The 27,108-nt window shown below is 43.5% G+C and overlaps 1 protein-coding gene across 3 annotated transcripts in view; it reads left to right on the top strand.

Annotated features, from left to right (window-relative positions):
• The first annotated feature begins 228 nt into the window (after positions 1-228).
• acsl1a (acyl-CoA synthetase long chain family member 1a) overlaps positions 229-27,108 on the top strand; it is a 51,864-nt gene continuing 24,984 nt past the window's right edge. For 2 of the 3 annotated variants that reach the window (XM_023998349.1, XM_023998350.1), the window contains exons 1-2: positions 229-324; positions 21,863-22,064. In XM_023998349.1, coding sequence (XP_023854117.1) covers positions 21,870-22,064 — 195 coding nt within the window. In that variant the 5' untranslated portion in view covers positions 229-324; positions 21,863-21,869. Of the gene's footprint in view, positions 325-2,865; positions 2,959-21,862; positions 22,065-27,108 lie in introns of all 3 variants that reach the window. The other variant, XM_024147421.2, reaches the window with a different exon arrangement.

Genomic DNA, 27,108 nt, shown 5'->3' with positions numbered 1-27,108 from the left:
GGAACAAACTTGCATCCGAAGCATCTTTAATAAACAAATAGAAGTTGTTTGAGCAAATTTGATCTGCAACTCTTTCGGTGATTAAATATTTATTGAATAATGTGACGTAAATAAAGTGTGATGGAATGTGCAAAAAATGGACGCGTACGTAACGTTCAATAAAAATTGTCCAATGAAAACACGCCTTTGAAAATGCATGGGGAAAAAATTAGACAGCATCACTGATTGGCCAAGCAGCTGCTTTACAAGAGAGATCCACTGTTGAGCGCTACATCCTCTTTAAAGATTGTGAATGGTTCACGCYTAGGAGGCTGCCTGACACAGGTTTGTTGGATGTTTAACTTTATGCTTTGCCTGTTCAATTATATTATTCCAAGTTTGTGCTCAATAACTATGTAAAAATAAGAAATACATTATTGTTTGTTTGTTTGCGCAATAACTGGGTCATTAAAAAAACAACAGTCGCTCAGTTTTCAAAAGGCGTAACGTTAGATGTCTGATGGTGGATTAACTCGTTTTAAATGTAGATAATATCCATCATATTATCAATACAGATTACGTGCACATCGCTGGCTGGATAGACTACGTATTTTAAGACGTAGGCCTATACAAAAACAATATTTATATTTTACAGGCGTTCCCTATTTCGTAGCATGCTCGGTGAATCAACACGTAGTCATAAAAATAGCTATCTGCTGTATACATTTTTCTTCCTGTAAACTATATATCAACTTCTTGCGACCGCAAACTGTAAAGACGAAATTTCTAAGGCAGTCTAGTGGAAGAGATTGAATAAAAAGGCCGTAAACTGAAAGGAGATACTACGTTTGTGAGACACTCAACTTTGTTTAGAAACGTTTATTATCGTGATGCGCGCTTTTAGGACTTGTGAAAGGAGCCCGAATGACGCCATTGTTAGTTAATTCGCTAATATTGTAATATAAGTTTAAAAGGAGACAATGTATCCATTGTCAAACTCGTGTTGTGGCATCCCCGCCTTGTCATTTGCCTCGAGACAGTTTGCTGAGTTACTATCAGTGATTCTCGAAAAATATTCATAGGTTCATTTGTATACTTTTTAAAACTTTTATTTAAACAAGCAATATAAAATACAATATTTCCATTAGTAAAACAAAAGCGATAGGCTACTCCGACGCATAGAGAAAACAATTCAAATACTTTTGATTATTTTGGAATTAACAGTAACTTTCTTTATCATGTTTCATTTTAAAGTGAAATTGGGATACCCATTTAAGTGATCGTGCAAGGTTCTGTTGAAATTGCAATGTAGCAATTTTTTTTCAAAGAGTAGCTCAAAGCCTATTAATGCTGCATTAGGCCTACTCAGGGTTTCAGTCTTAGTGACCTTCTCAAATGAAGGTTTCTTTTTTTCTTTCGCTAAACAGTTAATTCCTAAGCATTATTAAGCTTAGTACAGGTGGCAAGGTTTAGACCTGTTGGTGTTACTAAGTCTTCAATGTTCTTTGCCAGAAAGCTGTAATGCACACTTTCTTAACCCTGCCCAGGCCAGTCCAGGGTGGCTTCAAGTTCAAGTTCACAGCTATTTCAAAGACATACACTTGCTACCAATGGTTGTAGCCTACTTATTAGGCCCAAGTTCAAATAATGACAGGTGCCATTTAAACTTGGTTTGGTAGAACACCTGAACATTTGATGTCATAAGCTAGGCCTATACCTGGCTCATTGTGGTACAGCAGACAACCGCATTAGAGGAATTGTGTGGAATGTTGCCTGGAGTCTGTTTTTGACATTGACTTACTGAGTGCGCTGGTTTTAACTGCCTCCTGTTGACAATATACTTGAGATGCGAACCCTTTTTCACTGGATTGGTCTGCCATGTGGTTATCATATGGAGTTGCATTGTTCATATACTACAAAGGAGATATTTTGTCAGTATATTACAGTACTGCTGTTGAAGACAGTTTTTAGGTGAAAGGTGAATGTCTCTTATTAACTACAACCTAAGGGGGAGTGGTGGCATGCCCCCCTGCAAAAATGTTTGCCCTTCAAAATCAGATTTGGTTGCATCTGATGCACCCCAATTTGTTAGTCAATTAAGTAGATGCCACAAAAGTAGGCAGCTAGTTGACTAGCAGCTGGCGCTTATGGAACACACGGAAGGGGTCACCAGGGATGTGTTTCGGTGAGGTGAAATGTTCACAACGTCGCAGATAGAAGTGTAACAAATACAGGTAACATGGTTTCTTATTCTACAAGACAGACAACCATATCTGTTCTACTCAATGCTTTTCTATATGAACGTTTCTGTAACGTTGCACCATCCTGAACCGGTCCCTGTTTACACCATTCATCATCCAGCCAGGCTGTGTGCCACCTGTTGCCTGGTTCACGTTCCCAATCCCACCCTATCTTTTTTTTTGCCTAAAAGCTCCTAGATCTGGTCTGAAACCAACCCCTATACAACCTTCCTTTAGTAGCATGCATTCATGTCTTTGAATTCATGTCAAATGCAGATATGAACGGAGGTGTTGACTGACAACCATGTGGCAACATCTACAGAAGATCTTCACACGCCTTTTACTATATATTACAAAGGTATTCTGCTACGAAGTCTGGTTCGTATTTGCCTATGTTACATCTCTCCAAAKGTGCCACAAAATGGTGCCGACAGAGAGGGCTGCTTTGCTTCTAGTCCTTAGGAAACTTTGCAGTATTTTTTTTTTTTWAATGTTTTATTTCTTACATTGTTAGCCCAGAAAATCTTAAGTGTTATTACATAGAGCCGGGAAGAATTAGATATCAGAGTGGCGTCAACTTACCAGCACTACGACCAGGAATACGACTTTCCCGAAGCGGGTCCNTTTTTTTTTTTTTTTTTTATAGGTGAAAGGTGAATGTCTCTTATTGATAGTTGACTACAACCCCCAGGGGCAGTGTGTTCCCGAAAATCTGGAGTAGTCCGCATAATAAAAAAAGGTGCCAGTAGTAGCATGAATTCATGCCTCTTTGAATTCAGATATGAAGTGATGTGTTGACTGACAACCATGTGGCAACTTCTACAGAAGATCTTCTCATGCCTTTTACGATATATTACAAAGGGATTCTGGTTTGTATTTGTATGTTACAGATGTTACATCTCTCCAAATGTGCCACAAAAGAGATCCGGAAACATATTTTTTTATGACCGTATGCATGAAGTAGGAGATGGACTACAAGATGGACCACACTGTGTCAATTTATAAWTTTTTTATTATCAAAGGCGGAAATCCTCAGGAAGTTTAGGCCTTCTTGTTGCTTAATCTTCAATCTAAGTGCAGTTAGCGGTCTAAAGTTAGACTTGACAGATTTTAAATCTACAATTGCTACATCCATTTGTGGACTTAAATTGAGATGTAATAATAACAACAACGCAAGCCTATGGATACACTTTCCTACTCATTCACTTAACAAGTGTAAATATTTGTATGATCATAACAAGATTCAACAACTGAGACACAAACTGAACAAGTTCCACAGATGTTTGACTAACAGAAATGGAGTAATGTGTCCCTGAACAAAGGGGGTGTGAAAATCAAAAGTAACAGTCAATATCTGGTGTGGCCACCAGCTGCATTAAGTACTGCAGTGCATCTCCTACTCATGGGCTGCACCAGATTTGCTAGTTCTTGCTGTGAGATGTTACCCCACTCTTCCACCAAGGCACCTGCAAGTTCCCAGACATTTCTTGGGGGGAATGGCCCTAGCCCTCACCCTCCGATCCAACAGGTACCAGACGTGCTAAATGGGATTGAGATCCGAGCTATTCGCTGGCCATTGCAGAACACTGACATTCCTGTCTTGCAGGAAATCACGCACAGAACGAGCAGTATGGCTGGTGGCATTGTCATGCTGGAGGGTCCTGTCAGGATGAGCCTGCAGTAAGGGTACCACATGAGGGAGGAGGCTGTCTTCCCTGTAACGCACAGCGTTGAGATTGCCTGTAAAGACAACAAGCTCAGTCCGATGATGCTGTGAAACACCGCCCCAGACCATGACGGACCCTCCACCTCCAAATCGATCCAGCTCCAGAGTACAGGCCTCGGTGTAACGCTCATTCCTTTGATGATAAACGCGAATCCGACCATCACCCCTGGTGAGACAAAACCGCAACTCGTCAGTGAAGAGCACTTTTTGCCAGTCCTGTCTGGTCCAGCGACGGGTTTGTGCCCATAGGCGACATTGTTGCCGGTGATGTCTGGTGAGGACCTGCCTTACAACAGGCCTACAAAGCCCTCAGTCCAGCCTCTCTCAGCCTATTGCGGACAGTCTGAGCACTGATGGAGGGATTGTGCGTTCCTGGTGTAACTCGGGCAGTTTTTGCCATTCTGTACCTGTCCCGTAGGTGTGATGTACTGATCCTCTGCAGGTGTTGTTACACCGGGTCTGCCACTGCGAGGACGATCAGCTGTCCGTCCTGTCTCCCTGTAGCGCAGTCTTAGGCATTTCACAGTACGGACATTGCAATTTATTGCCCTAGCCACATCTGCAGTCCTCATGCCTCCTTGCAGCATGCCTAATGCACGTTCACGCAGATGAGCAGGGACCCTGGGCATCTTTCTTTTGGTGTTTTTCAGAGTCAGTAGAAAGGCCTCTAGTGTGCTAATTTTTCATAACTGTGACCTTAATTGTCTACCGTCTGTAAACTGTAAATGACCGTTCCACAGGTGCATGTTCATTAATTGTTTATGGTTCATTGAACATGCATGGGAAATGGTGTTTAAACCCTTTACACCTTTACAATGAAGATCTGTGATGTTATTTGGATTTTTACGAATTCTTTGAAAGACAGGGTTCTGAAAAAGGGACGCATCTTTTTCTTATCTCATTTCCATTCTTTTCACTTGTGAATGATGCCCAGCATGTGCAGTTAGGCAACTTTTTCAAATCAGTCACACACATCATGTAGCCTAGCCCATAGGCCTATATGTTTTGATAAGGTTGGTATCTAACTAAACGGGACAAATAGCTCCAAACGTAGCCTATAGTCCTAGGTCCCCTGGAACACCGTTAGAGAACACAGCCTACAGAGCCTAGTGAAACGTGTTCTTATAAGCCCAGTCACTGCACAAACACATGTGAAAACTGAGCCATTACAATGATAACTAGATGATACCAAAAACTATTTGTCCAATCTACTTAAGCTAAATATGTGGCTGCTCATGGTTCTGATTTTTGTGCAAGTAGAAAAAACATGTTGACTCACTCTACTTGTAGAGAAATGCCAATGCCATCCTCTTTCATGTTGACAACATGGTCTATGACTGTCATACAGGACACGCCTTTATATTTTGTTGTCCTAGGCTACCTATCTAAAATACTTGCTCGCTAGCCTAATTTCCTTTCATGGGCAACGTTAACTAGCTAACATTAGCCTTCTACATTTAGCTACATTTTGAACTTCCATCCTCTCAGTCCAGGGACACAATGTATGAATTTATGGTTTTGATCCGTAATCATTGGCTATTACGGAGAATAAAGTAAAACCACAAGTCCAAATCCCTATCTCCATCCATGGTTAATTTAGGAATGGGACAATTTTAGCTAGCCAGCCACCAGAAGACAATTCAACGAGATGCAACAATTCCAAGTTGTTTCTGTCAATTAAATATTTCTCTCAATGTGATGGTAGTGAAGCCAAATCCCAAACATTTTTGGGGGGAAGCCTGGCTTTTTTTGCATGGCTTATTTCTTTGCATCGGGAAAAATATGGCTTTTCTTTATAAAAAGACATTTCATGCAATTCTACTACACTTTATATGACTGGAGACACTAGCAGAATCTTTTTTAAATGACAAATTACAGGGTAGCCTACTCTGCTGACACAGACAAATGGCTCAATAAGAACTATGTTGTCCATATAATAGGCCTACAAGAAAGGGAGAGACAAAGTATATGATGTCCCTCTAAATAGGAGGAGGAAATAATTCCCCCCCAAAAATAGTAAGTAGCACTGACCCAACAATGATGATAAATAGTGAATGTGCGCACTCACCTGGGATATTGCCGATGCTCTCCGCTGGTGCCAATAAGATGGGCTATACTGTTGTTCGCTCGGTTAAATTGAGAATTTTGATAACTAAAAGACAGATGAGTCGCCTCATTGTCTTCTCTTTACAGCATTTACTTTCCAAACCATGTTTTCCTGCAATTTGTATTATGAAATATTGCGATATGCCTGGCTTGGCCTCTCTACTTTTCAGACAGTCGCAATTTAACAATAACCTAGTCTGCTGCATTTCCTTCCGACTATGCAATACTATTTACAATCAAATGATTTTCTGTGGCCAAATCATGCTTTAGTAGCCTATTTTGAATGATTATTTTTTTGAACTTTTGTATAGACGAGAGTAGGCTATATATTTTTGGCAATTTTAATTCAATGTACTTTAGCAAAAGCTTCCCCTAGCCTTATGGATGCACTGCCTATGCTTGCATATTAATAACAACCTCATTCGCTATTTGAGTACAGGCTATGGATAACTTTTGTTGTTGTTGTAGGCCATTCTAAATAAAATAAATGGTTCCATCCATAGGCTATATGTAAAGACCAGATTAAATTAAGAATAGTCTGATCGGTGAGAATTATCAAGTGCTTGTTAAATTGTAAATGAGAGACTGAAGTGTGTGCAGCCTGCGTAAGAAGCAGAGCTCATGCCTTTCATTACTTTTTTCAGAAGGAGGAACTGTTTCATTGTTAATTGCTCAACACTCCATTGGAAATCTTTGGAGAAAATATCAGTCTATGTTCATTTGTATTCCTCATACTGTAAAATAATGCCACATAATTCTAAGCAAACTTTGTCTGCTAAATTAACTAGTGTAGCCCACAGCCATATGGAATAGCCAGATCAGGGCCTAACATAAGGTAAACTCAGAATATTCTGTTCTTCTGAAATGGGCTACATTTTCTATGTCATGTTTCTTTAGAACTGTCTAAAATAAATAATGGATTTATTGTGATGTAGGCTATATAAAATGGATATATTAGACTTTTTAAAATATAGATGTTCCTACGGTCTGCATCAGTGGTTTGAAGACTCTGTGGAAGCCAGGAGATGCTAAACGTGTTTGTTAATTAACGGTCAGTTACTTTGAGACCGACAGTTTCATGACCCTCTTTCCATTTAACCAGCATCCTCACCCAAAGAGCACTGACCGACACCGGGTGGACGTATATTTTTTTAAACTCCAGGTGTCATGTCATAGCTGACACCTCACTCTTTCTGCAGACATTTTTTTATTCTTAATTCAGAGCCGATATTTAAGAGTTTATGGAAAACGTGGTCACCTAAAGGGGATTTTACTGAAATTCTGTTACCAAACTTTGTACCTGCACAGTACTTCCAATAAATGTGTTTTTGTAAATATGTCTGAAAATTGTTAAGTAGTCCTTGTGCATAGAGTTGTATGGTTCGTTACTTTTAAATTATATATATTTTTTGCCATAGATATTAAGTGAGTTGCAATGCCGTTACCGTGGAATTGCCTGTCAGTAACACGGGTCTTATTGGCTCTTAATAACCAACCATGCTATTTTGTTAGTTTTTTTGCGTTGTTCGTATCTTGTTTTGTACATAGTGTTGCTGCTACCGTCTCTTATGACTGAAAAGAGCTTCTGGAAATCAGAACTGCGATGGCTCACCTAAAACTGGACCAAGAGTTCTTCTTCAATGAGTCAGAGGGGAAGGATATAATACAGACACCAGGCCCATATCCCCGTTACGACATTAAGAACATACAGCTGGCGGGTTATACACACTCTCGACAGAACTGGAGCCTCTGGTAAGACACGGGGCAGGGGCCTATGCATTTATTTAAACACAGAGATGTGTTCCAAGCTCTCCCTCGATTCTTCTGATGGGATTGAGGAGTACACCACATCAGGCACTGGCTTTATCAATAATTACATCGATGACGTTGTCCCCATAGTGACCGTACGTACCCCAACCAGAAGCCATGGATTACAGGCAACATTCGCACTGAGCTAAAGGGTAGAGCTGCCGCTCCGACACTCGTCGGATGTAGCAGGGCCTGCAAACTATTACAGACTACAAAAGAAAACGCAGCCGAGAGCTGCCCAGTGACACGAGCATACCAGAGTTAAATATGCTCGCCTCGAGGCAAGTAACACGGAAACATGCATGAGAGCATCAGCTGTTCCGGACGACTGTGTGATCACGCTCTCCACAGCCGATGTGAGTAAGACCTTTTAAACAAGTCAACATTCACAAGGCCGCAGGGTCAGACAGATTACCAGGACGTGTACTCTGAGCATGCACTGACCAACCTGGCAAGTGTCTTCACTGACATTTTCAACCTCTCCCTGTGAGTCTGTAATACTAACTTCAAGCAGACCACCATAGTCCCAGTGCCCAAGAACACTAAGGTAACCTGCCTAAATGACTACCAAATCATAGCACTCACGTCGGTAGCTATGAAATGCTTTGAATGGCTGGTCATGGCTCAAATCAACATCATTATTCCAGAAACCCTAGAACCACTCCAATTTGCATACCGCACCAGCAGATCCGCAGATGATGCAGTCTGTATTGCACTCCACACTGCCGTTTCACACCTGGACAAAAGGAACACTTATGTGAGAATGCTAATTCATTGACTACATCGCAGCGTTCAACACCATAGTGCCCTCAAAGCTCATCACTAAACTCAGGACTAAACACCTCCCTCTGCAACTGGATCCTGGACTTCCTGACAGGCTGCCCCAAGGTGGTAAGGGTAGGTAACAACACATCCGCGTTTCAGGGGTGCGTGCTCAGTCCCCTCCTGTACTCCCTGTTCACTCATGACTGCACGGCCAGGCACAACTCCAACACTATCATTACGTTTTCTGATGACAACAGTGGTAGGCCTGATAGCCGACAACGATGAGACAGCCTATAGGGAGGAGGTCAGAGACCTGACCATGTGGTGCAAGGGCAACAACCTCGCCCTCAACGTGATCAAGACAAAGGAGATGATTGTGAACTACAGGAAAAGGAGGACCGAGCCCGCCCCCATTCTCATCGACTGGGCTGTAGTGGAGCAGATTGAGCGCTTCAAGTTCATTGGCATCCACGTCACCAACAAACTAACATGGTCCATGCACACAAAGACGGTTGTGAAGAGGGCACGACAAAACCTAATCCACATCAGGAGACTGAAAAGATTTGGCATGGTTCCTCAGATCCTCAAAAGGTTCTAGAGCATCCTGACTGGTTGCATCACTGCCTGGTATGGCAACTGCTCGGCCTCCGACTGCAAGGCACTCCAGAGGGTAGTGCGTAGGACCAGTACATCACCGGGGCCAAGCTTCCTGCCATCCAGGACCTCTGTACCAGGCTGTGTCAGAGGAAGGCCCTAAAAATTGTCAGACTCCAGCCACCCTAGTCATTAACTGTTCTCTCTGCTACTGCATGGGAAGCGGTAACGGAGCGCCAGGTCCAAGAGGCTCCTAAATAGTTTCTACCCCCAAGCCGTAAGACTCCTGAACAACTAATCAAATGGCCAGCCAGACTATTTGCATCCCCCCCACCTCTGGAATGCTGCTGCTATTATTATCGCTGTTATTATCTATGCATAGTCTTAAAGTGAATATCTACATGTAGGGCTGGGCGATATGACTATATAATATATATATATATTTATCGTGTGACGATAAAATGTCTATGGTATCATATTATGCTCTATCGTTTATTTCGTTGTTGTAAATCACACTCTTTACAGCAATATTTCTTGTCATTTGGACTACCCTTTGCATTCTTTCACAAAAAAACATGGAGGAGAGTGAATGTGACACAGAGTACGGCGACACGGAGCTCGTACCTAAAAGAGGGGCTACTTTGGTCAGATGGACGTGGTTTGGGTGTGAAGTCTGACACGGACCAGAAAACYGTCCTCTGCAAAATATTCCTCATGCCGGTACCGACAACGGGCTCAAACACCACTAACTTCTTTTACCACCTACGCAAGATTCATGTGAAACAGTACGGAGAGAGTCTACGGATGAGACTCACAAAAGTACAGTCGAATGCTCAACACAAACCCCCCAACTCTGTTGCAGGAGGCTTTTGCCCACGGCACACCCTATGGCAAAGAATCACGAAGATGGAATGAGAACAGCTGCCGTTACAACTTACATCTGCAAAGACATGGCCCCAATTTACACGGTCGAGAAACGGGGGTTTCGTGAATTGGCGCTAACACCCGACCCAATGTACCAAATGCAAATTGATATGTGACACATTAATGCCAAAATAACACACAAAACAGGCAAGCCCACCCCCCCCCCTAAAAAAAGTGTGTGTATATATATCTATCTATCTTTTATTTGCAGATTTTTATACATTCGTATTCTGTTCCATGCTTAATTGAAAATTTGCACCAAGGTTCTAAATAAAAGGAGAAAGAATCAAATATGAGAGTACCTTTTTACATGTTGAGTATAATTCAAAAGGTAGTAAGAAGTAGGCCTTTACATGTGGTAATTTTATATAAACTATTTATTCATTGAATTTACATAATGTGCAATATCGTAATATGTATCATTATCGGGATATGAAATGACCTATATCGTGATATGAGATTTTGGCCATATTGCCCTGCCTACATGCACATATTACCTTTACACCGGTGCCCCCGCACATTGACTCTGTACCGGTTCCCCCTGTATATAGCACCGCTATTGTTATTTACTGCTGCTCTTTAATAATTAGTTATTCTTATGTCTTATTTTTAGGTGTTTTCTTGAACGGCGTTGTTGGGTAAGGGCTTGTAAGTAAGCCTTTCACTGTAAGGTCTACAGCTGTTGTATTCGGCGCATGTGACAAATACCATTTGATTTAATTTGCTGCGATGCACACAGACCAATTGCTCTAGTTTACAAACTTGTGATTGTGATTATCATGTGGAGGATTCTTGTCCTGTCAGCTTTGAAGTACAATGACAGCATTCATCCCAAACCATTCAAGTTAATCTGGAAATGGAGGCTTGTGGTGTGGAGAAAAAAAACTCTTGGTCGTCTCGAATGTTCGGCGTCTCTCACATGAGAATCTAGCACTTTCCACTTCAGATTACGGAGCTCTCTCTCTCCTGTTCTCTCTCCCTCCCTTCTCACACCACTCTGTGGAACAGGGCCAAGGGTGCACTGCCTCTCCACCGCGACCCGCCTGCGCCGCTCGTCTTTGGCGGGGGTTACTAACGGCCAAAGCCCTCAGGCCACAGCAAGTCAGTGAGCCTTTATTTACACAACACTTCTACCAAGGCTCTGACCACGGCCTGGTCAAACAGGAAATCGGCACTCGGGCAGGGGTGAGCTGTAAGGTATTAGCGCGTCATTGGCGAGAACCATATTCCGTTGAGTGGAATTTTAGAGCTTACCTGCTTACCTCTGTCTCTGTAAACGGCTAAATGGGCTAAAGCTGAGGAGATTAAGGGTGTTTAATGCTTTCCATTGATAGTTAGATGCTAAATGGATATTAGTCCAAATTGTTTTGAGTTTGTAGCATTTCGGTGTGAAAGGGTGGTGATTTTAAATTGTTTGCGAAGAAAATCAATAGTCCCTAAAAAAAAAAAGATGATAATGTATAGCCACAGTGGGATCGGAGTGCTGTAACGAACTGTTGATATAAAAATATGTATGAATGTGATTTATAAATATAACATTTGGGGTTTAGGCCTAATGGTTCTTCACCACTGGATGACAATTTATCCTGTAACACGAAGTCTTTTTGAACCGAGGTATGAACCGAACCGTGACGCATGGATTTACTAAACCTTTGCACCCCTACATTTTATTTGAATGTTAAGACAGCAGGTTTGGCGCTTTGTGTTTGATGYTACATGTAGAGAGATGCGTACAGAGCTATTCTCTTATGGATCATGGTTATGAATGGCTTTTTGACAAACGCACATGCAGTTTGAAATTGAACTAGGTTTGGGTCTGATTTTATAAAGTATGACTTTGAAATTGTCCTCTACCATGTTTTTAGGATTCATAGCCCAGACTCAGATTCTTAGGTGCAATCTGTAAATGTAATTTCCAATTAAAAGTGCTGACCCTGGTTTTGTTTGTAAATGGGTGTGATGGGTCTTGGCAAATAAAGGGATTCTACTATCTGTGGTTGAATCTGCAGTGTGTTGGTGGGAGCCTCATGGAAACTTGGCAGGTTAGGTAAGCCTGGTCCCACATCTGTTTGTGCTATATGGCTACAGTTAGGTGTGAGAATGACCATAGGAGTTGGCAAGATGGCACAAACAGATCTGTGACCGGGCTATGGCTAGTTTTGAAGCCATTTTAGCAGACTACTGTCTTTCGGTCCTGTTGACCGGGAGGCTGCAGTCACCGAGCCATGCCTGCAGTGCGGACAACCTTCCCTCACATTCACCCCTCCCCAATGTCCCATCTCTCTATGACCCTGTACAGTGTGGTCGTGACCCAGCACATTTGATTTCCTCTCGGGTCACCTGCTGTCCTCATGAATGCTGCTCTCCCCATCAAAGTCACTTTTGTGTCCAAAGCGGAGTGGGGATTGAGGGTGAAAGATGAGGCTGTGTCCGTGCAGGGCTAATTATAGAAGGATGGATCACTTTGCAGTTACCTCCACCTCCCCACCCCCTACAGTCATTCCACAACTAGCCACCTCAGTCACACTAGTCTAGATTGACCTCCCTGCTCCCTTGCAGTGAAATAAATCTATTATGCTTCCCCCAACGTGTGTGTATGTGTCTCGTATGTTAACAACTTTGTATGTATAGAATAACGATCCCCCTGCCCCTTTACTACAACATCCTCCAGAGCTATTTGTAGCTAATGCTGTTGAATTATCAATGAGGCATCAGCGCTTAACAAATCACAACACGCACGCACACACAGCCTATTCAATAACTGAATAGTGCATGGCGGTTTTGAGGGGTTTTTCTGTATGCCAAAGGTTGTTGCACTAGGCTAGAGTATCCATACTGTGCTAATTCAGGAGAGAATCAATATGCTACAGGGATGGTGCTGCTGATTTTCCAATTTATGGGAATTTTCACATCACTGAGACTGGAAGCCTGTTGGCTTTGGTCCTGAGAATTCAAGGTGGATTCAAGAGGGGCTTTTCAGGAAGGTGCAACGTTACAGAATTGCATCTTCCTGAATGTTCCTGGATGTTCTATCTCAGTGACCTCTATTTGAATTAGATTTATGTCTGCAATTGCCAGGTTCAGAAAGTCCCACTTCAATGAATACACTGTACATCTAGAAGTGGAGTTGCTGGTATTGTGACAGTGTAAGCCCTCTGGGCATTTCTAACTGTAAACAATTGAAACTGAGCTAGCACGCTGCTTTCATACACCTATAGCAGTTTAAATCCCTAGTCTTCTAAAGAATTCCCTTGACTTTAGCTTTAGAGGATGTGTTTCTGGACCAGGCCTTGGAATGGGCTAGGCATTGTATCTGAAGCAGGCCTAAGAGTGGGTAGGGGCTATCGGTTGTATCTGGAACAGGCTTAGGAGTGGGAAAGGTTTAAAAGCCTGGCTTCAGTACTTGGGCTAGTGTGCTTAATACAGATCCCAGTCGTCAAGCTGACAATCTCTGGGGCTTTCACTTCCTTGAAGTCTAACACTCTTAACCTGAATAGACTGGAGTGTCTTGTTTGCGTGCCTTTTCAGACCTGGGTTTCAAATACATTAAACATAATTTCTGTGCCGGTTTGAGCCTGTCTGGTTCGATAAACCAGTAGAAAAGTCCCAACTTCAAATCCCGCCCCATCTGGCACTCCAGGTAGACTTAATCAAATGCTCAAAATTGTTAATATATTTGAACCCCGGTGTGGTACCTGTCTATTGGTCTGTCTCAGGGGTAGGGGAGTTGACTTGGTTCAGAATAAGCTCATTCCTGGACTTTCCTTTAAATGCTATTTGTGTCTTTGTTTGTGACTGGGTGTGAGATGGAAACACGAGGTAAACTGTTCAATATTTTTATTCTCTTTTTTAGTAAGACATACTGTACATTTCCATCTCTTTAATGCATTATAAGCATTTTTGTCTTATACACTGCATAATGCACCACAATGCATGATATAGGCGCTCATTGTTGCTTCATAGGAAGTGTTACCATTTCAAGTCTTCAATCTCCTTTTCAGATATGCGAAGTCACGCTTTCTTTTTTCTTTCTTTTTATATATACAGATCATCAAGCATATTTACTTATCGATCTATCATCTTAGTCCTGGTGTCATTGGTGACGTCATCTGGCTTCACTGCTCCGTGTTTTTCTAGAGTTTCTAGAAAGAGCTTTTTCTGAATTGTGTACGTTATAGCAAACTCATAGCTTTTATGACAAGGGGAAGCCATTGTCTACAGCCAAACTAAGCTACACTGAACAAAAATATAAATGCAACAATTTCAAAGATGTCAGAGTTAAATTTTGTATAAGGAAATCAGTCAATTGAAATAAATTCATTAGGCCCTGATCTATGGATTTCACATCACTGGGAATACAGATATGCATCTGTTTGTCACAGATACATAAAAAATATAATAATAATCAGAAAACCAGTCAGTATCTGGTGTGACCACCATTTGCCTCATGCAGTGTGACACCTCTCCTTCGCATAGAGTTGATCAGGCTGTTTATTGTGGCCTGTGGAATGTTGTCCCACTCCTTCAATGGCTGTGCGAAGTTGCTGGATGTTGGGGCCTCCCGAGTAGCACAGCTGTCTAAGGCGCTGCATCGCAGTGCTTGAGGCGTCACTACAGACCTGAGTTTGATCCCAGGCTGTGTCACTGCCGCCCGTGACCTGGAGGTTCATGAGGCGGGACACAATTGGCCCAGTGTCGTCCGGTTTAGGGGAGGGTTTGGCCGGCCAGGATTTCCTTGTCCCCTCGCGCTCTAGTGACTCCTTGTGGAGGGTCGGGTGCCTGCAAGCTGACTTTGTCTGCAATGTTTCCTCTGTCACATTGGTGCGGCTGGCATCCAGGTTAAGTGAGCAGTGTGTCAAGAAGCAGTGCGGCTTGGCAGGGTTGTTTCGGAGGACTCATGGCTATCGACCTTCGCCTTCCCCGAGTCCATAGGGGAGTTGCAGCGACGGGACAAGACTGTAACTACCAATTTGCTATCACAAAATCAGGGAGAAAAAGGTAAAAAATAAACTGTTGCTGGATATTGGCAGGAACTGGAACATGCTGTCGTACAGGACATTTTCAGCTTCCTGGATTTGTGTACAGATTCTTGCAACATGGGGCCATGCATTATGTTGAAACATGAGGTGATGGTGGCGAATGAATGGCACAACAATGGGCCTCAGGATCTCGTAGCTTATGCCTGCCCATACCAACACCATGGGACACTCTGTTCACAACGTTGACATCAGCAAACTGCTTGCCCACTTGACGCCATACATGCTATCTGCCAGGTACAGTTGAAACCGGTATTAAACTGTGAAGAGCACACTTCTCCAGCATGCCAGTGGCCATCGAAGTCTGTTCTTCGGCGTCGTAACAGTCTGGTCGAGACCCTGGTGAGGACGATGAGCACTCACATGAGCTTCCCTGAGACGGTTTCTGACATTTTGTGTAGAAATTATTTTGTGAAAACCCAGTTTGTCAGCTGTCCGAGTGGCTGGTCTCAGATGATCCCACAGGTGAAGAAGCCAGATGTGGTGTGGCTGGCCTGGTTACACGTGGTTTGCGGTTTTTGAGGCGGGGCTGTGTCGCAGCCAGCCGTGATTGGGAGAACCATGAGGCGACGTGTAATTGCTCCAGTGTCGTCCGGGTTAGGGAGGGTTTGGCCGGCCGGGATGTCCTTGTCACATCGTGCTCTAGCGACTCCTGTGGCGGGCCGGGCGCATGCACGCTGACACGGTTGCAAGGTGTACGGTATTTCCTCCGACACATTGGTGTGGCTGGCTTCCGGGTTAAGCGTCAAGAAGCAGTGCGGCTTGGCGGGGTTGTGTTTCGGAGAACGCACAGCTCTCGACCTTCACCTTTCCAGAGTCCCATCGCTGCAACTCCCATATGGACAAGACTGTAACTACCAATTGGCTATGACGAAAAAGGAGGTAAAAAAATTACGGAGGCGGCTTATGGTAGAGAAGTGAACATTGAATTCTCTGGCAACAGCTCTGGTGAACATTCCTGCAGTCAGCATGCCAATTGCACGCTCCCTCAATTTGAGACATCTGTGGCATTGTGTTGTGACAAAACTGCACATCTTATTGTCCCCAGCACAAGGTGCTGTGTAATGATTATGCTGTTTAATCAGCATCTTGATATTCTGCACCTGCGAGATGGATGGATTATCTTGGCAAAGGCTGCTCAGTAACAGGGATTTAAATTTGTGTGCAAAATTTGAGAGAAATTAAAGCTTTGCGCATGGAACAATTCTGGGATCTTTTAATTCAGCTCATTAAACATGGGACTAACACTTTACATGTTGTGTTTTATATTTTTGTTCAGTATAGTTGATCCTTCTCTTGTCAATCCCCTACAGTTATCCAGTATGAATACTTTGTTGCATTGTATTCAAAACTTGTTCAGGGCACCAACAAGTAGCCTACCATTTAACAACCTGAATTTTACAATTTTCTACTTTGAACATGGCTCAGGTTAACCACTCTTCTATGTTCGTTTTCATAAGTAAAAGTAGCTAGTAAGTTATACTCCATATTTTATTAACATCACACATCCAGGAGATCTGCAAGAATGTTTCTGTATAAACCTAGATCGTCTGACTCATGCACTTGACTTGAAATGACTGAACCACATACCATTTTCTAGCTGTTGACAGCACTGTATTCTGTGCGTTCTGCGGTCAAACAGACCAGCTGGATTGTGACCCCCACCCCCCCCTCAGTTTTTTTCCAATGTCTTCAGTTTTCTGTCTGAGTGGGGTGACTGGTGGGTGAGCGCTGCCATTGGCCCATCATCCTCCCAGGCCAATTATGGAGGGGCTGGCTGGAGGGGGAGAAGCAGTGGAGGGTTACCTTTAGCCTGGAAACGAGTCACAGCCAAGCCATGTGATGCCTGTGGCATGTCCCTTTTCCCTGCTCTCCCCGGCCAGCTGACTGAGGCGCGCACACATGTGTCTTACGTGTGTGTGTGGTATACATGCATACACAGACGCTTGTATGCACATACCACACACTTAGGAGAGTGGGCAGGTTGGTATGGAAATAAAGATAAGAGGGGGGCTGAGAGGGAAATGGCAATGGTTTTAAGTATAGCGAGCATTCGGCTGTGGTAGTTACCCTAGTCTTAAGAATTCCACCATTTTGTTTGACCTAAGCAGTTTTCCATATCTGGAGGTTGTTCAGTAAAAACAGCAACATTTACCCTCTGTACCTCTTCCTTGTTATAATCTCTAATGTCCCTGGCAGTGTGTTTGCGTCATGCTACCAGCTATTCCCGCGAATGGTCTACCCCGGGGCCTGTTTACGTGAGATTAGATTTTTCTTCATTAACATGTTTCAGATGTGATGGCTCTGCCATTAGCAACATTAGCATCCTGGACTAAATCTTCAATTACTATGATTGGGATCTATTGGAGCTTTTATGGTTAGGGCTGGCACGGTAATTCTATAATCGTGTAACCGACGATAATGGATGAAGACATCATGAAAATTAAAATGTTAATACATTAATTTTAGAAATTATATTAGTCGAAGTTTACATACACCTTAGCCTAATACATTTCAACTCAGTTTTTCGCAATTCCTGACATTTAATCCTAGTAAAAATTCCCTGTTTTAGGTCTGTTAGGATCACCATTTTTATTTTAAGAATGTGAAATGTCAGAATAATAGTAGTGATTTTATTTTAGCTTTTATTTCTTTCGTCACATTCCCTATGGGTCAGAAGTTTAAATACACTCAATTAGTATTTGATAGCATTGCCTTTAAATTGTTTAACATGGGTCAAACGTTTTGGGTAGCCTTCCACAAGCTACCACATTTTGGCCCATTCCTCATGACTGTAACTGAGTCAGGTTTGTAGGTCTCCTTGCTCGCACACGCTTTTTCAGTTCTGCCCACAAATTTTCTATAGGATTGAGATCAGGGCTTTTCCCTCCAAACATAACGATGGTCGTTATTGCCAAACAGTTCTATTTTTGTTTCATCAGACCAGAGGACATTTCTCCAAAAAAGTAAGTTGGTTGCTTAGACAATACCCCGCCCCTGAAGCAGCAGCACATGCAGTCAGGATTGAAGGAGAGGAGAATGTATTTAATTTAAAATATATATTTTTTACAACGATGGTCACTTCAAAACTTCCATGGCAGTCACAGCCCTATTCGTGGTCCTAACACAGACCGGCACACGCTTTTCAATGACTGCCTCCTTGAGCGGAACGCCAATGAGTGGCTCAGAAGAGCGTCAGCGCCTCATGCGCCTGCTGTTTTGAAAGGGGGGGTTACTTTAGCCTGGAAACTGTTATTCATAGTTGTGAGAACTAAAAGGTCTACAGTAGCTCAGTCCCCTCTGGGAGCAATTGCTACTACTTCAGGGATACAAGGTAAAGGTACCTCTACTGATGCAGAGCAGTTAGTCTATCTCCCTTTTTTTTGTGGCTATTTTTCAATGATTGTCACAATGTGAATATCATTTTATTATTTTTTTTCTCTGACATTAATGTGAACAAAGCCAAGATCATATTTTGAATATGTTCTTAGGCTAAAATGTGACTGCCACCGTTCTTGGAAGTCAGAATTGAGCCATCTCCCTGTCTAACTAACCATTCTCAGTCATCAATAGTGGCAGGCAGTCTAGGGGCAAAGAGCATAGGGTGACCTATTCACTCTTTCCTGTTTCTCTCTACCTCTCACTCTGATCTCTGTAATTGTGCCAAGACAGGATGAAGCACCTTTGAGACTGTAGTGCAGTTTCCCAATGGTAACAAACCTCTGTCCTGCAAAGTGCTTTTTAAGAACAAACAGGATCATCAAAAAATATTCTGTCACAATTGAAGGGAAATGAGAGTAGAAGTGTAGTCGTCTTTAGTTTTAAAGATCTGGAGACCAGATGCTGCTGGAATTGGTGTTGGAGGGCCAGTAGGAGGCACCCTTTCCTCTGGTCTAAAAAAATATCCCAATCCCCCAGGACAGTGATTGGGGACATTGCCCTGTGTAGGGTGCTGTCTTTCGGATGGGTTGTTAAACGGATGTCCTGACTCTCTGTGGTCACTAAAGATCCCATGACACTTATTGTAAGAGTAGGGGTGTTAACCCCAGTGTCCTGGCTAAATTTMCAATCTGGCMTTCATACCATCATGGCCACCAGCTTACAATTGGCTCATTCATCCCTCTCCCCTGTAGCTATTCCCCAGGTCGTTGCTGTAAATGACAATGTGTTCTCAGTCAACTTACTGGTAAAGTAAAATAGAAAAGTAATGCAACTTTCAGTTTGGCTGAATGTTGTTGTATTGACAGAGTTGTTGACATTGAACATGTTGTGAGGTGACTGTCCTTCACAGACTGTGACCTATGACGGTCACACTGGTCTCCATGTGGAGAGTGAGTGACTAGAGCCTCAGGGCCTTGTACTATAAACTTCTTCCTTAAGGTAATACTGTTCAAAAAATTATATAHTTTTTGTATTTTCATTGTTGGACATAAGACTGTTAACAACACCAGGAAATCAATTTTAATTTAGGAAATATGTTCCCAATTATTCCCATGCGTTATAGATGTTTGAAATGTTTTAGTGAAATATATCTGTTTGTGCTTCTTGTGGTCAATTTGCAGTCTACAAATTATTTAGTTTTTATGCTCCGGCACCCCGACCAGCCGCTCAAGAAACAATCGGCCCGCGGCTGATTATTGTTGACAATCCCTGCTGTAGAAAGTACCCACGCAGTTGTCACATGTTGCCTTATACACTGGACTATCAATCCACCCCCTTTGCTTGGATCAATTAAACCGTGCTGGATCATGAGATTAATGCTGACTTCAAGGAAGTGTTTATACAGGGCTCTGGCCTGGTGTGCAGGGAAGAGGGGATTCCAGTGAGCTCACTATCAAAGCACTCCAAACAGGAAATGTCACCACGTCTTACTTCCTCACTAAAATGAGATGTGCCATGTGCGGGTGTCCTGATATCATGACGGAAACCTGTGTTCAGGATTGGTTTATGGAATGTTTAGAGTGTCAGTTTGACTCCCCTAAGGCGTTCATTATGTTTGCAAGTCAAGTGTATGGTGATGGGGAAAATAATATAATACAAGGAGCTATGAGGCCTCCCAAGTGACAAAGTTGTCTAAGGCACTGCAGTGCTACTGTAGCTGTGCCACTAGAGATCCTGCTTCAAGTCCAGGCTCTGTCACAGCCGGCTGTGACCGGGAGACCCATGGGGCGGCACACAATTTTGCCCAGCGTCATCCGGGTTAGGGGAGGGTTTGGCCGGCAGAGAAGTTCTTGTCCCATTGCACACCAGCGACTCCTGTGGCTGACATTGTCGCCAGGTGTACGGTGTTTCCAACACGTTGGTGGGGCTGGCTTCCGGGATAAAAGTGGGCATTGTGTCAAGCAGCAGTGCGGCTTGGCTGGGTTGTGTTTCGGAGGACCCACGGCTCTCGACCTTCGCCTCTCCCGAGTCGTACGGGAGTTTCAGCGACAGGACAAGATTGTAACTACCAATTGGCTACCACGAAATTGGAGAGAAAAAGGGGTAAAATTTAAAAAGGAACTATTTTCCTCCCTTGGTTTCAGTTTGGTGAGGTGTAGGTTCATGCTCATGCTCTACAACATTCGCAGAGTACGACCCTGCCTCACACAGGAAGCGGCGCAGGTCCTAATCCAGGCACTTGTCATCTCCCGTCTGGATTACTGCAACTCGCTGTTGGCTGGGCTCCCTGCCTGTGCCATTAAACCCCTACAACTCATCCAGAACGCCGCAGCCCGTCTGGTGTTCAACCTTCCCAAGTTCTCTCACGTCACCCCGCTCCTCCGCTCTCTCCACTGGCTTCCAGTTGAAGCTCGCATCCGCTACCCTACCTCTGAGGAAGTACAGTTCCCGCTCAGCCCAGTCAAAACTGTTCGCTGCTCTGGCACCCCAATGGTGGAACAAACTCCCTCACGACGCCAGGTCAGCGGAGTCAATCACCACCTTCCGGAGACACCTGAAACCCCACCTCTTTAAGGAATACCTAGGATAGGATAAAGTAATCCTTCTAAACCCCCCCCCCCCCTTAAAAGAGTTAGATGCACTATTGTAAAGTGGTTGTTCCACTGGATATCATAAGGTGAATGCACCAATTTGTAAGTTGCTCTGGATAAGAGCGTCTGCTAAATGACTTAAATGTAAATGTGTTGCGCTAAACCCTTTCTCTCCAATCTTGTTTACGTTTTTCATGAAATGTGTAGCTCTGTCTCAATGTTCTGGAGTGATTTCCTCGTCATTTCCGTCAGCTGCACTGGTGTAAGATTGTATGCGATGAAGGAAGCCTACTATTACTGTCGCTTTAAGATGTCAACTTATTATAGGTGAGTGCTGGCAAAGGAAAGGAAGCCATTTGAGAGTAATGGGACCAACCAATTTCAGTAGTACCTACTATAATGTTTCTAGAACCAAGGGGATAAGATGGGTACAAACAATGTTGGTAATAAATGTAGCTCCACCCTCAACCAAAGCTCCTTGCAGTAAAACATGTCACCTCAAATGTGCTCAGTCCTCAGTGTGCGGGGTCGGCGAATGGAACCGGGCACTAGTCCTCCTTTGGCTATTATTGCTTTCCCCTATGCAGTTCTTTCATGTCTTTACATATTGAGGAGGTAGTTAGGTGCTAGGGGAGATGGAAATGTAACTTTTCAAAGACTACTGATATGTGTTGCACTAAATGTTTGTTCTCCTCTCTCTCTCTACAACAGAGAGAAGATGCAGGCCCAGGAGCTCCTGAGACAGCTGCGGATCCCAGAGATGGAGGATGTGCGCCAGTACATGCACAGCCTGCCCACCAACATGCTGATGGGTGTGGGTGCCCTTGCCGCCCTCACCACCTACTGGTACGCCACGCGGCCCAAGGCCCTCAAGCCGCCCTGCGACCTCAACATGCAGTCAGTGGCCATGGTGGTAAGGGATAGTTTTCGTTACTTTTATTTCTTTATGTTCAAATCCTAGTTTGCCCCTTTTTTAATGTTCCAGCACAAGTCCAAAGAGCATAGGTTTCCTTTGTTTCTGAGACAACTTGTGTAACAGCATAGGAGGAAGTGATGAGGAAATAATGGCTGGATTTGTCAACAAAAAAAGTTACATGTGACAAAAGACAACTGTCTATAGATGCATCAGTCTTCATTACTGTATGGCATTGTACTTGTTCACAGTAAGTTATTATTGTGTACATTTCTGAAGAGTGTTGTAATGTTAACTTGGTTTAAGGTGGTTCAAAAGTTCATATGGGTGTTTGGACAATGTGACCCATGTATTTTTAGTACTGTAGCCTTTGGTCTCTGTCTGCACAGGTTAATATACAGGTTTATTTTATTAACAACACTTTGAAGTGTTGGACCAGATTTTTCTCTTTCTACTTTCAAAATTATTATATCCCAGTAACAGAGTAGGAGGCCAGACAAGTGTGCTTGTCTGAGCATGTAGTCCAAGACTATTTACATTTGAGTGAGTCACTGATTGTGTGTGTGCACTAGTACAGATTGAAGCATCTTAAGGGACTCCCCCGATTCAATTGGATACCGAGTAAGTCTCTGTATTTATCTTGCTTAAGAAGTGAGATTAATGGGTGTGTGTGAGTGAGTGCACACACCCCGGTGTTGGCAGTGGGAGGACTTGAGAAAGCTGTTCCTGCTCTGGCCTACGTAAACACGAGAAGTTCTTTGCTGTGCCAGCACTGCATTCCTACAGTCCTCATCTGTTATTTTATGTGTGTGTCGAAGACAATGAAAATGTGTAATAGAATTGCGTTGTGTGGTGTAATGGAAAACACTTGTGTCTTCGTTTTCTCAGCCAGCCCTCCATTCAACGTACAATACAAAGTCATTATGCAGACACATACTCATATCATGATTCATTACTAATGGTAAATACTGGGGTGGAGGCAGTCTTCTCTTCTAGCATCTGCTGCCTGTTTTTCTAAGTGAAGTTTGAAAAGGTAAAAAGTCTGTCTTTGTCGTCTTTGAGAAGATGTAGCAGTGGTTTGAACACACATACACAAACCCTAATGATATACAGTTCTCAAAGCTGGTCACAGGAGGACCAGAGTAGGGTGGAGTTACACTCTAGACACTGATCTTGGGTCAGTTTAGCATTTTCCCTACAAATGTTTAAGGTTAGGATTGGGTGATCCTAGATCTGTACCTTGAGGAAACTTCACCCAGAGCGGAGAATCAGAGAGATCACAATAATGTAACTGGGCCTGTCAGCATGGGCCCCTTTGTCACCATGACAACCATCTAGGCTGTGTTCCATTCCAGAGAATTAGCCACCCCTCCTCACTCACCCCCCCCTCTGTCCTTGTTCACTCCACTTCACCCAGCTACAACATGCCTCTTCTCTGCCGCCCTTCACTCTCACTCATTCACTGTGAGTGGAAGGTGACCAGTTTCTCTAACCTCAGCCACCCCAGGTAGCCTAGGTTACACTAGCTTTCCCCTAGCTTTATTTAGTCATTTCAGATCATCAAAGGGAGAGTGAGCTAGGGTAGGAAACAACTTTCTGCAATGAAAAGCAGGCTTGTTTTGTCTAGTACATCTGTGGCCAACTTCACAGAGCACATGGCAGTTTAGTAGAGTATTTGTTTTTGCTCTGTGGTTGACGGCTGCAGAAACAGATTGGCCATAGGGCAGTTAAGACAAATTCCAGATGGACTGGTCCATCTTAAACCCGTGGACATTTGTAAATATATATTTTGCATAGAACTATGCTAATTTGGTTAATAATGGGGGCCCAAAGAAGAAATACACAAAAAATGGGCCAAAGTATCTGGGCAAATTTTGGGTCCTTGGAGGGAAATGATTGAGGAGCAGGTATTGATAGAGAGGAGAGAGAGAAGGAGTTTTTGACGTACACACTGTACAGTTGCCCCACCCTCATTAATCAAAACAAATACTTGTTGTGTTCCTTAACCTTTTATTTAACTAAATAAAACATTTAAAGAAGTATACTGATTTTTGAAATGCACTACGTAACCAAAAGTATGTGGACACCTTGTTGAACATTTCATTGCAAAATCATGGGCATAAATATGGAGTTGGTTCCCCCTTAGTCTCCATTCTTCTGGGAAGAATTTCCACAAAATCTTGGAACATTGCTGCGGGGGACTTGCTTCCATTCAGCCATGAGCATTAGTGAGGTTGGGCACTGATGTTGGGAGATTAGGCCCGACTCGCAGTTGGCATTCCAATTCATCTCGAAGGTGTTTGATGGGGTTGAGGTCAGGGCTCTGTGCAGGCCAATCAAGTTCTTCCACACCGATCTCGACAAACCATTTCAGTATGGAGCACGCTTTGTGCACTGGGGCATTGTCATGCTGAAACAGGAAAGGGTCTTCCCCAACTGTTGCCACAAAGTTGGAAGCACAGAATCGTCTAGAATGTCATTGTATGCTGTAGCATTAACATTTCCCTTCACTAGAACTAAGGGGCCAGGCCCAAACCATGAAAAGCAACCCCAGAACATTATTCCTCCTCCACCAAACTTTACAGTTGGCACTCTGCATTCGGGCAAGTAGCGGTCTCCTGGCATACGCCGAAACCAGATTTGTCCGTCAGACTGCCAGATGATGAGTGATTCCAGAGAACGCGTTTCCACTGCTCCAGAGTCAAATGGCGGTGAGCTTACACCACTCCAGCCGACGCTTGGTGTTGCGCATGGTGATCTTAGGCTTGTGTGCGACTGCTCGGCCATGGAAACCCATTTCGTGAAGCTACCGACAAACAGTTCTTGTGCTGGTGTTGCTTCCAGAAGCAGTTTGGAACTTGGTAGTGAGTGTTGCAACCGAGGACAGACGATGTTTTTGCGCTTCAGTATTCGCCGGTCCCGTTCTGCGAGCTTGTGACCTTCCATTTTGCGGCTGAGCTGTTGTTGAACCTAGGAATTTCCACTTGACAATAACAGCACTTAGTTGGCCGGGCCAGCTCTAGTAGGACAGTAATGTAACTGACTTGTTGGAAAGGTGGCACCCTAGGACAGTGCCAAGTTGAATGTCACTGAGCTCTTCAGTAAGGCCATTGTACTGCCAATGTTTGGCTATGGATATTGCATGGCTGTGTGCTTGATTTTTAAAATTCACATATTAGCAATGGGTGTGGCTGAAATGGCCAAATCCACAATTTTGAAGGGGTGTCCACATACGTGTGTGCGTATAGTGCCTTCGGAAAATATTCAGACCCCTTGACTTTTTCCACATCTTGTTTCGTTACAGCCTTATTTTAATATGGATTATAAAAAAATCCTCAGCAATCTACACAATACCTCATAATGACATTGAGAATAGGTTTTTATAAATTGTTGCTAAATAATTACAAAAAATATATATTTTTACATAAGTTTTCAGACCCTTTTCTATGGGACTTGCAATTTGATATCCGGTGGATCCTGTTTCCATTGATCATCCTTGATGTTTCTACAACTTGATTGGAGTCCACCTGTGGTAAATTCAATTGCTTGGACATGATTTGGAAAAGCACACACCTGTCTATATAAGGTCCCATAGTTGACAGTGCATGTCAGCGCAAAAACCAAGCCATGATGTCGAAGGAATTGTCCGTAGAGCTACGAGACAGGGTTGTGTCGAGACACAGATCTGGGGATGGGTACCAAAAAATGTCTGCAGTATTGAAGCCCCCAAGAACACAGTGGGCTCATCATTCTTAAATGGAAGACCTAGAGCTGGCCGCCCAGCCAAACTGAGCAATTGGGGGTGAAGCCCCGTGTGGCTCAGTTGGTAGAGCATGGCGCTTGCAACGCCAGGGTTGTGGGTTCATTCCCCACGGGGGGACCAGGATGAATATGTATGAACGTTCCAATTTGTAAGTCGCTCTGGATAAGAGCGTCTGCTAAATGACTTAAATGTAAAATGTAAATGTGAAGGGCCTTGGTCAGGGAGGTCACTCTGACAGAGCACTAGAGTTCGTCTGCAGCGCTCCACCAATCAGGCCTTTATGGTAGAGTGGCCAGACGAAGCCACTCCTCAATAAAAAGCACATGACAGCCTGCTTGGAGTTTGCCAGAAGGCACCTCAAGACTTTCAGACCATGAGAAACAAAATGTTCTGTTCTGATGAAACCAAGATTGGGAGACTAGTCAGGATCAAGGGACAGCTGAACAGAGCAAAGTACAGAGATCCTTGATGAAAACCTGCTCAGGAACACAGACTGGGGCGAAGGTTCACCTTCCAACAGGACAATTACCCTAAGCACACAGCCAAGACAACGCAGGAGTGGCTTTGGGACAAGTCTCAATGTCCTTGATTTGCCCAGCCAGAGCCTGGTCTTGAACCTCTCTGTAGAAACCTGAAAATAGCTGTGCAGCGACGCTCCCCATCCAACCTGACACAGCTTGAGAGGCTCTGCAGAAAAGAATGGGACAAACTTCCCAAATACAGGTGTGCCAAGCTTGTAGCGTCATATCCAAGAAGACTTGAGGCTGTAGTTGCTGCCAAAGGTGCTTCACCAAAGTACTGCGTAAAGGGTCTGAATAGTAATATTTCAATTTTTTTATTTGTTATAAATTTACACTTTTTTGCTTTGTCATTATGGGTATTGTGTGTAGATTTATGGGGGAATTCATTTTTATTTWATTTTTTTAGAATAAGGCGTAAGAAAATGTGAAAAGTCGAGGGGTCTGAATACTTTCCGAATGCACTGTATAATGTATGTTCAAAGATTCATCCACCCAGGACTTATCCATCAACATTGAGGAATAAGTCACAGGCTTCATTAGGAAATGTGTTGGTTATACCCACAATAACAATCCRGACATCATACCCCAACCAAAATCCCTGAATAAATGAAGATATCTGTACAATGCTGAGAGCTCGTTCTGCAGGGGTCAATGTCAGCAGAACGAACCCCAATGACTCGGTGGCATGTGACTCGTACAAGGCAAGCAGTTAAGAGCTCTGTAAATCTATTAGGGATGCAAAAAGACAACACATATGTTC

Source organism: Salvelinus sp. IW2-2015, linkage group LG13, assembly GCF_002910315.2.
Source record: "Salvelinus sp. IW2-2015 linkage group LG13, ASM291031v2, whole genome shotgun sequence".
Lineage (NCBI taxonomy): Eukaryota > Metazoa > Chordata > Actinopteri > Salmoniformes > Salmonidae > Salvelinus > Salvelinus sp. IW2-2015.
The sequence above is the reverse complement of the archived record's forward strand: the minus strand, read 5'-3'. Positions and strand labels throughout refer to the sequence as shown.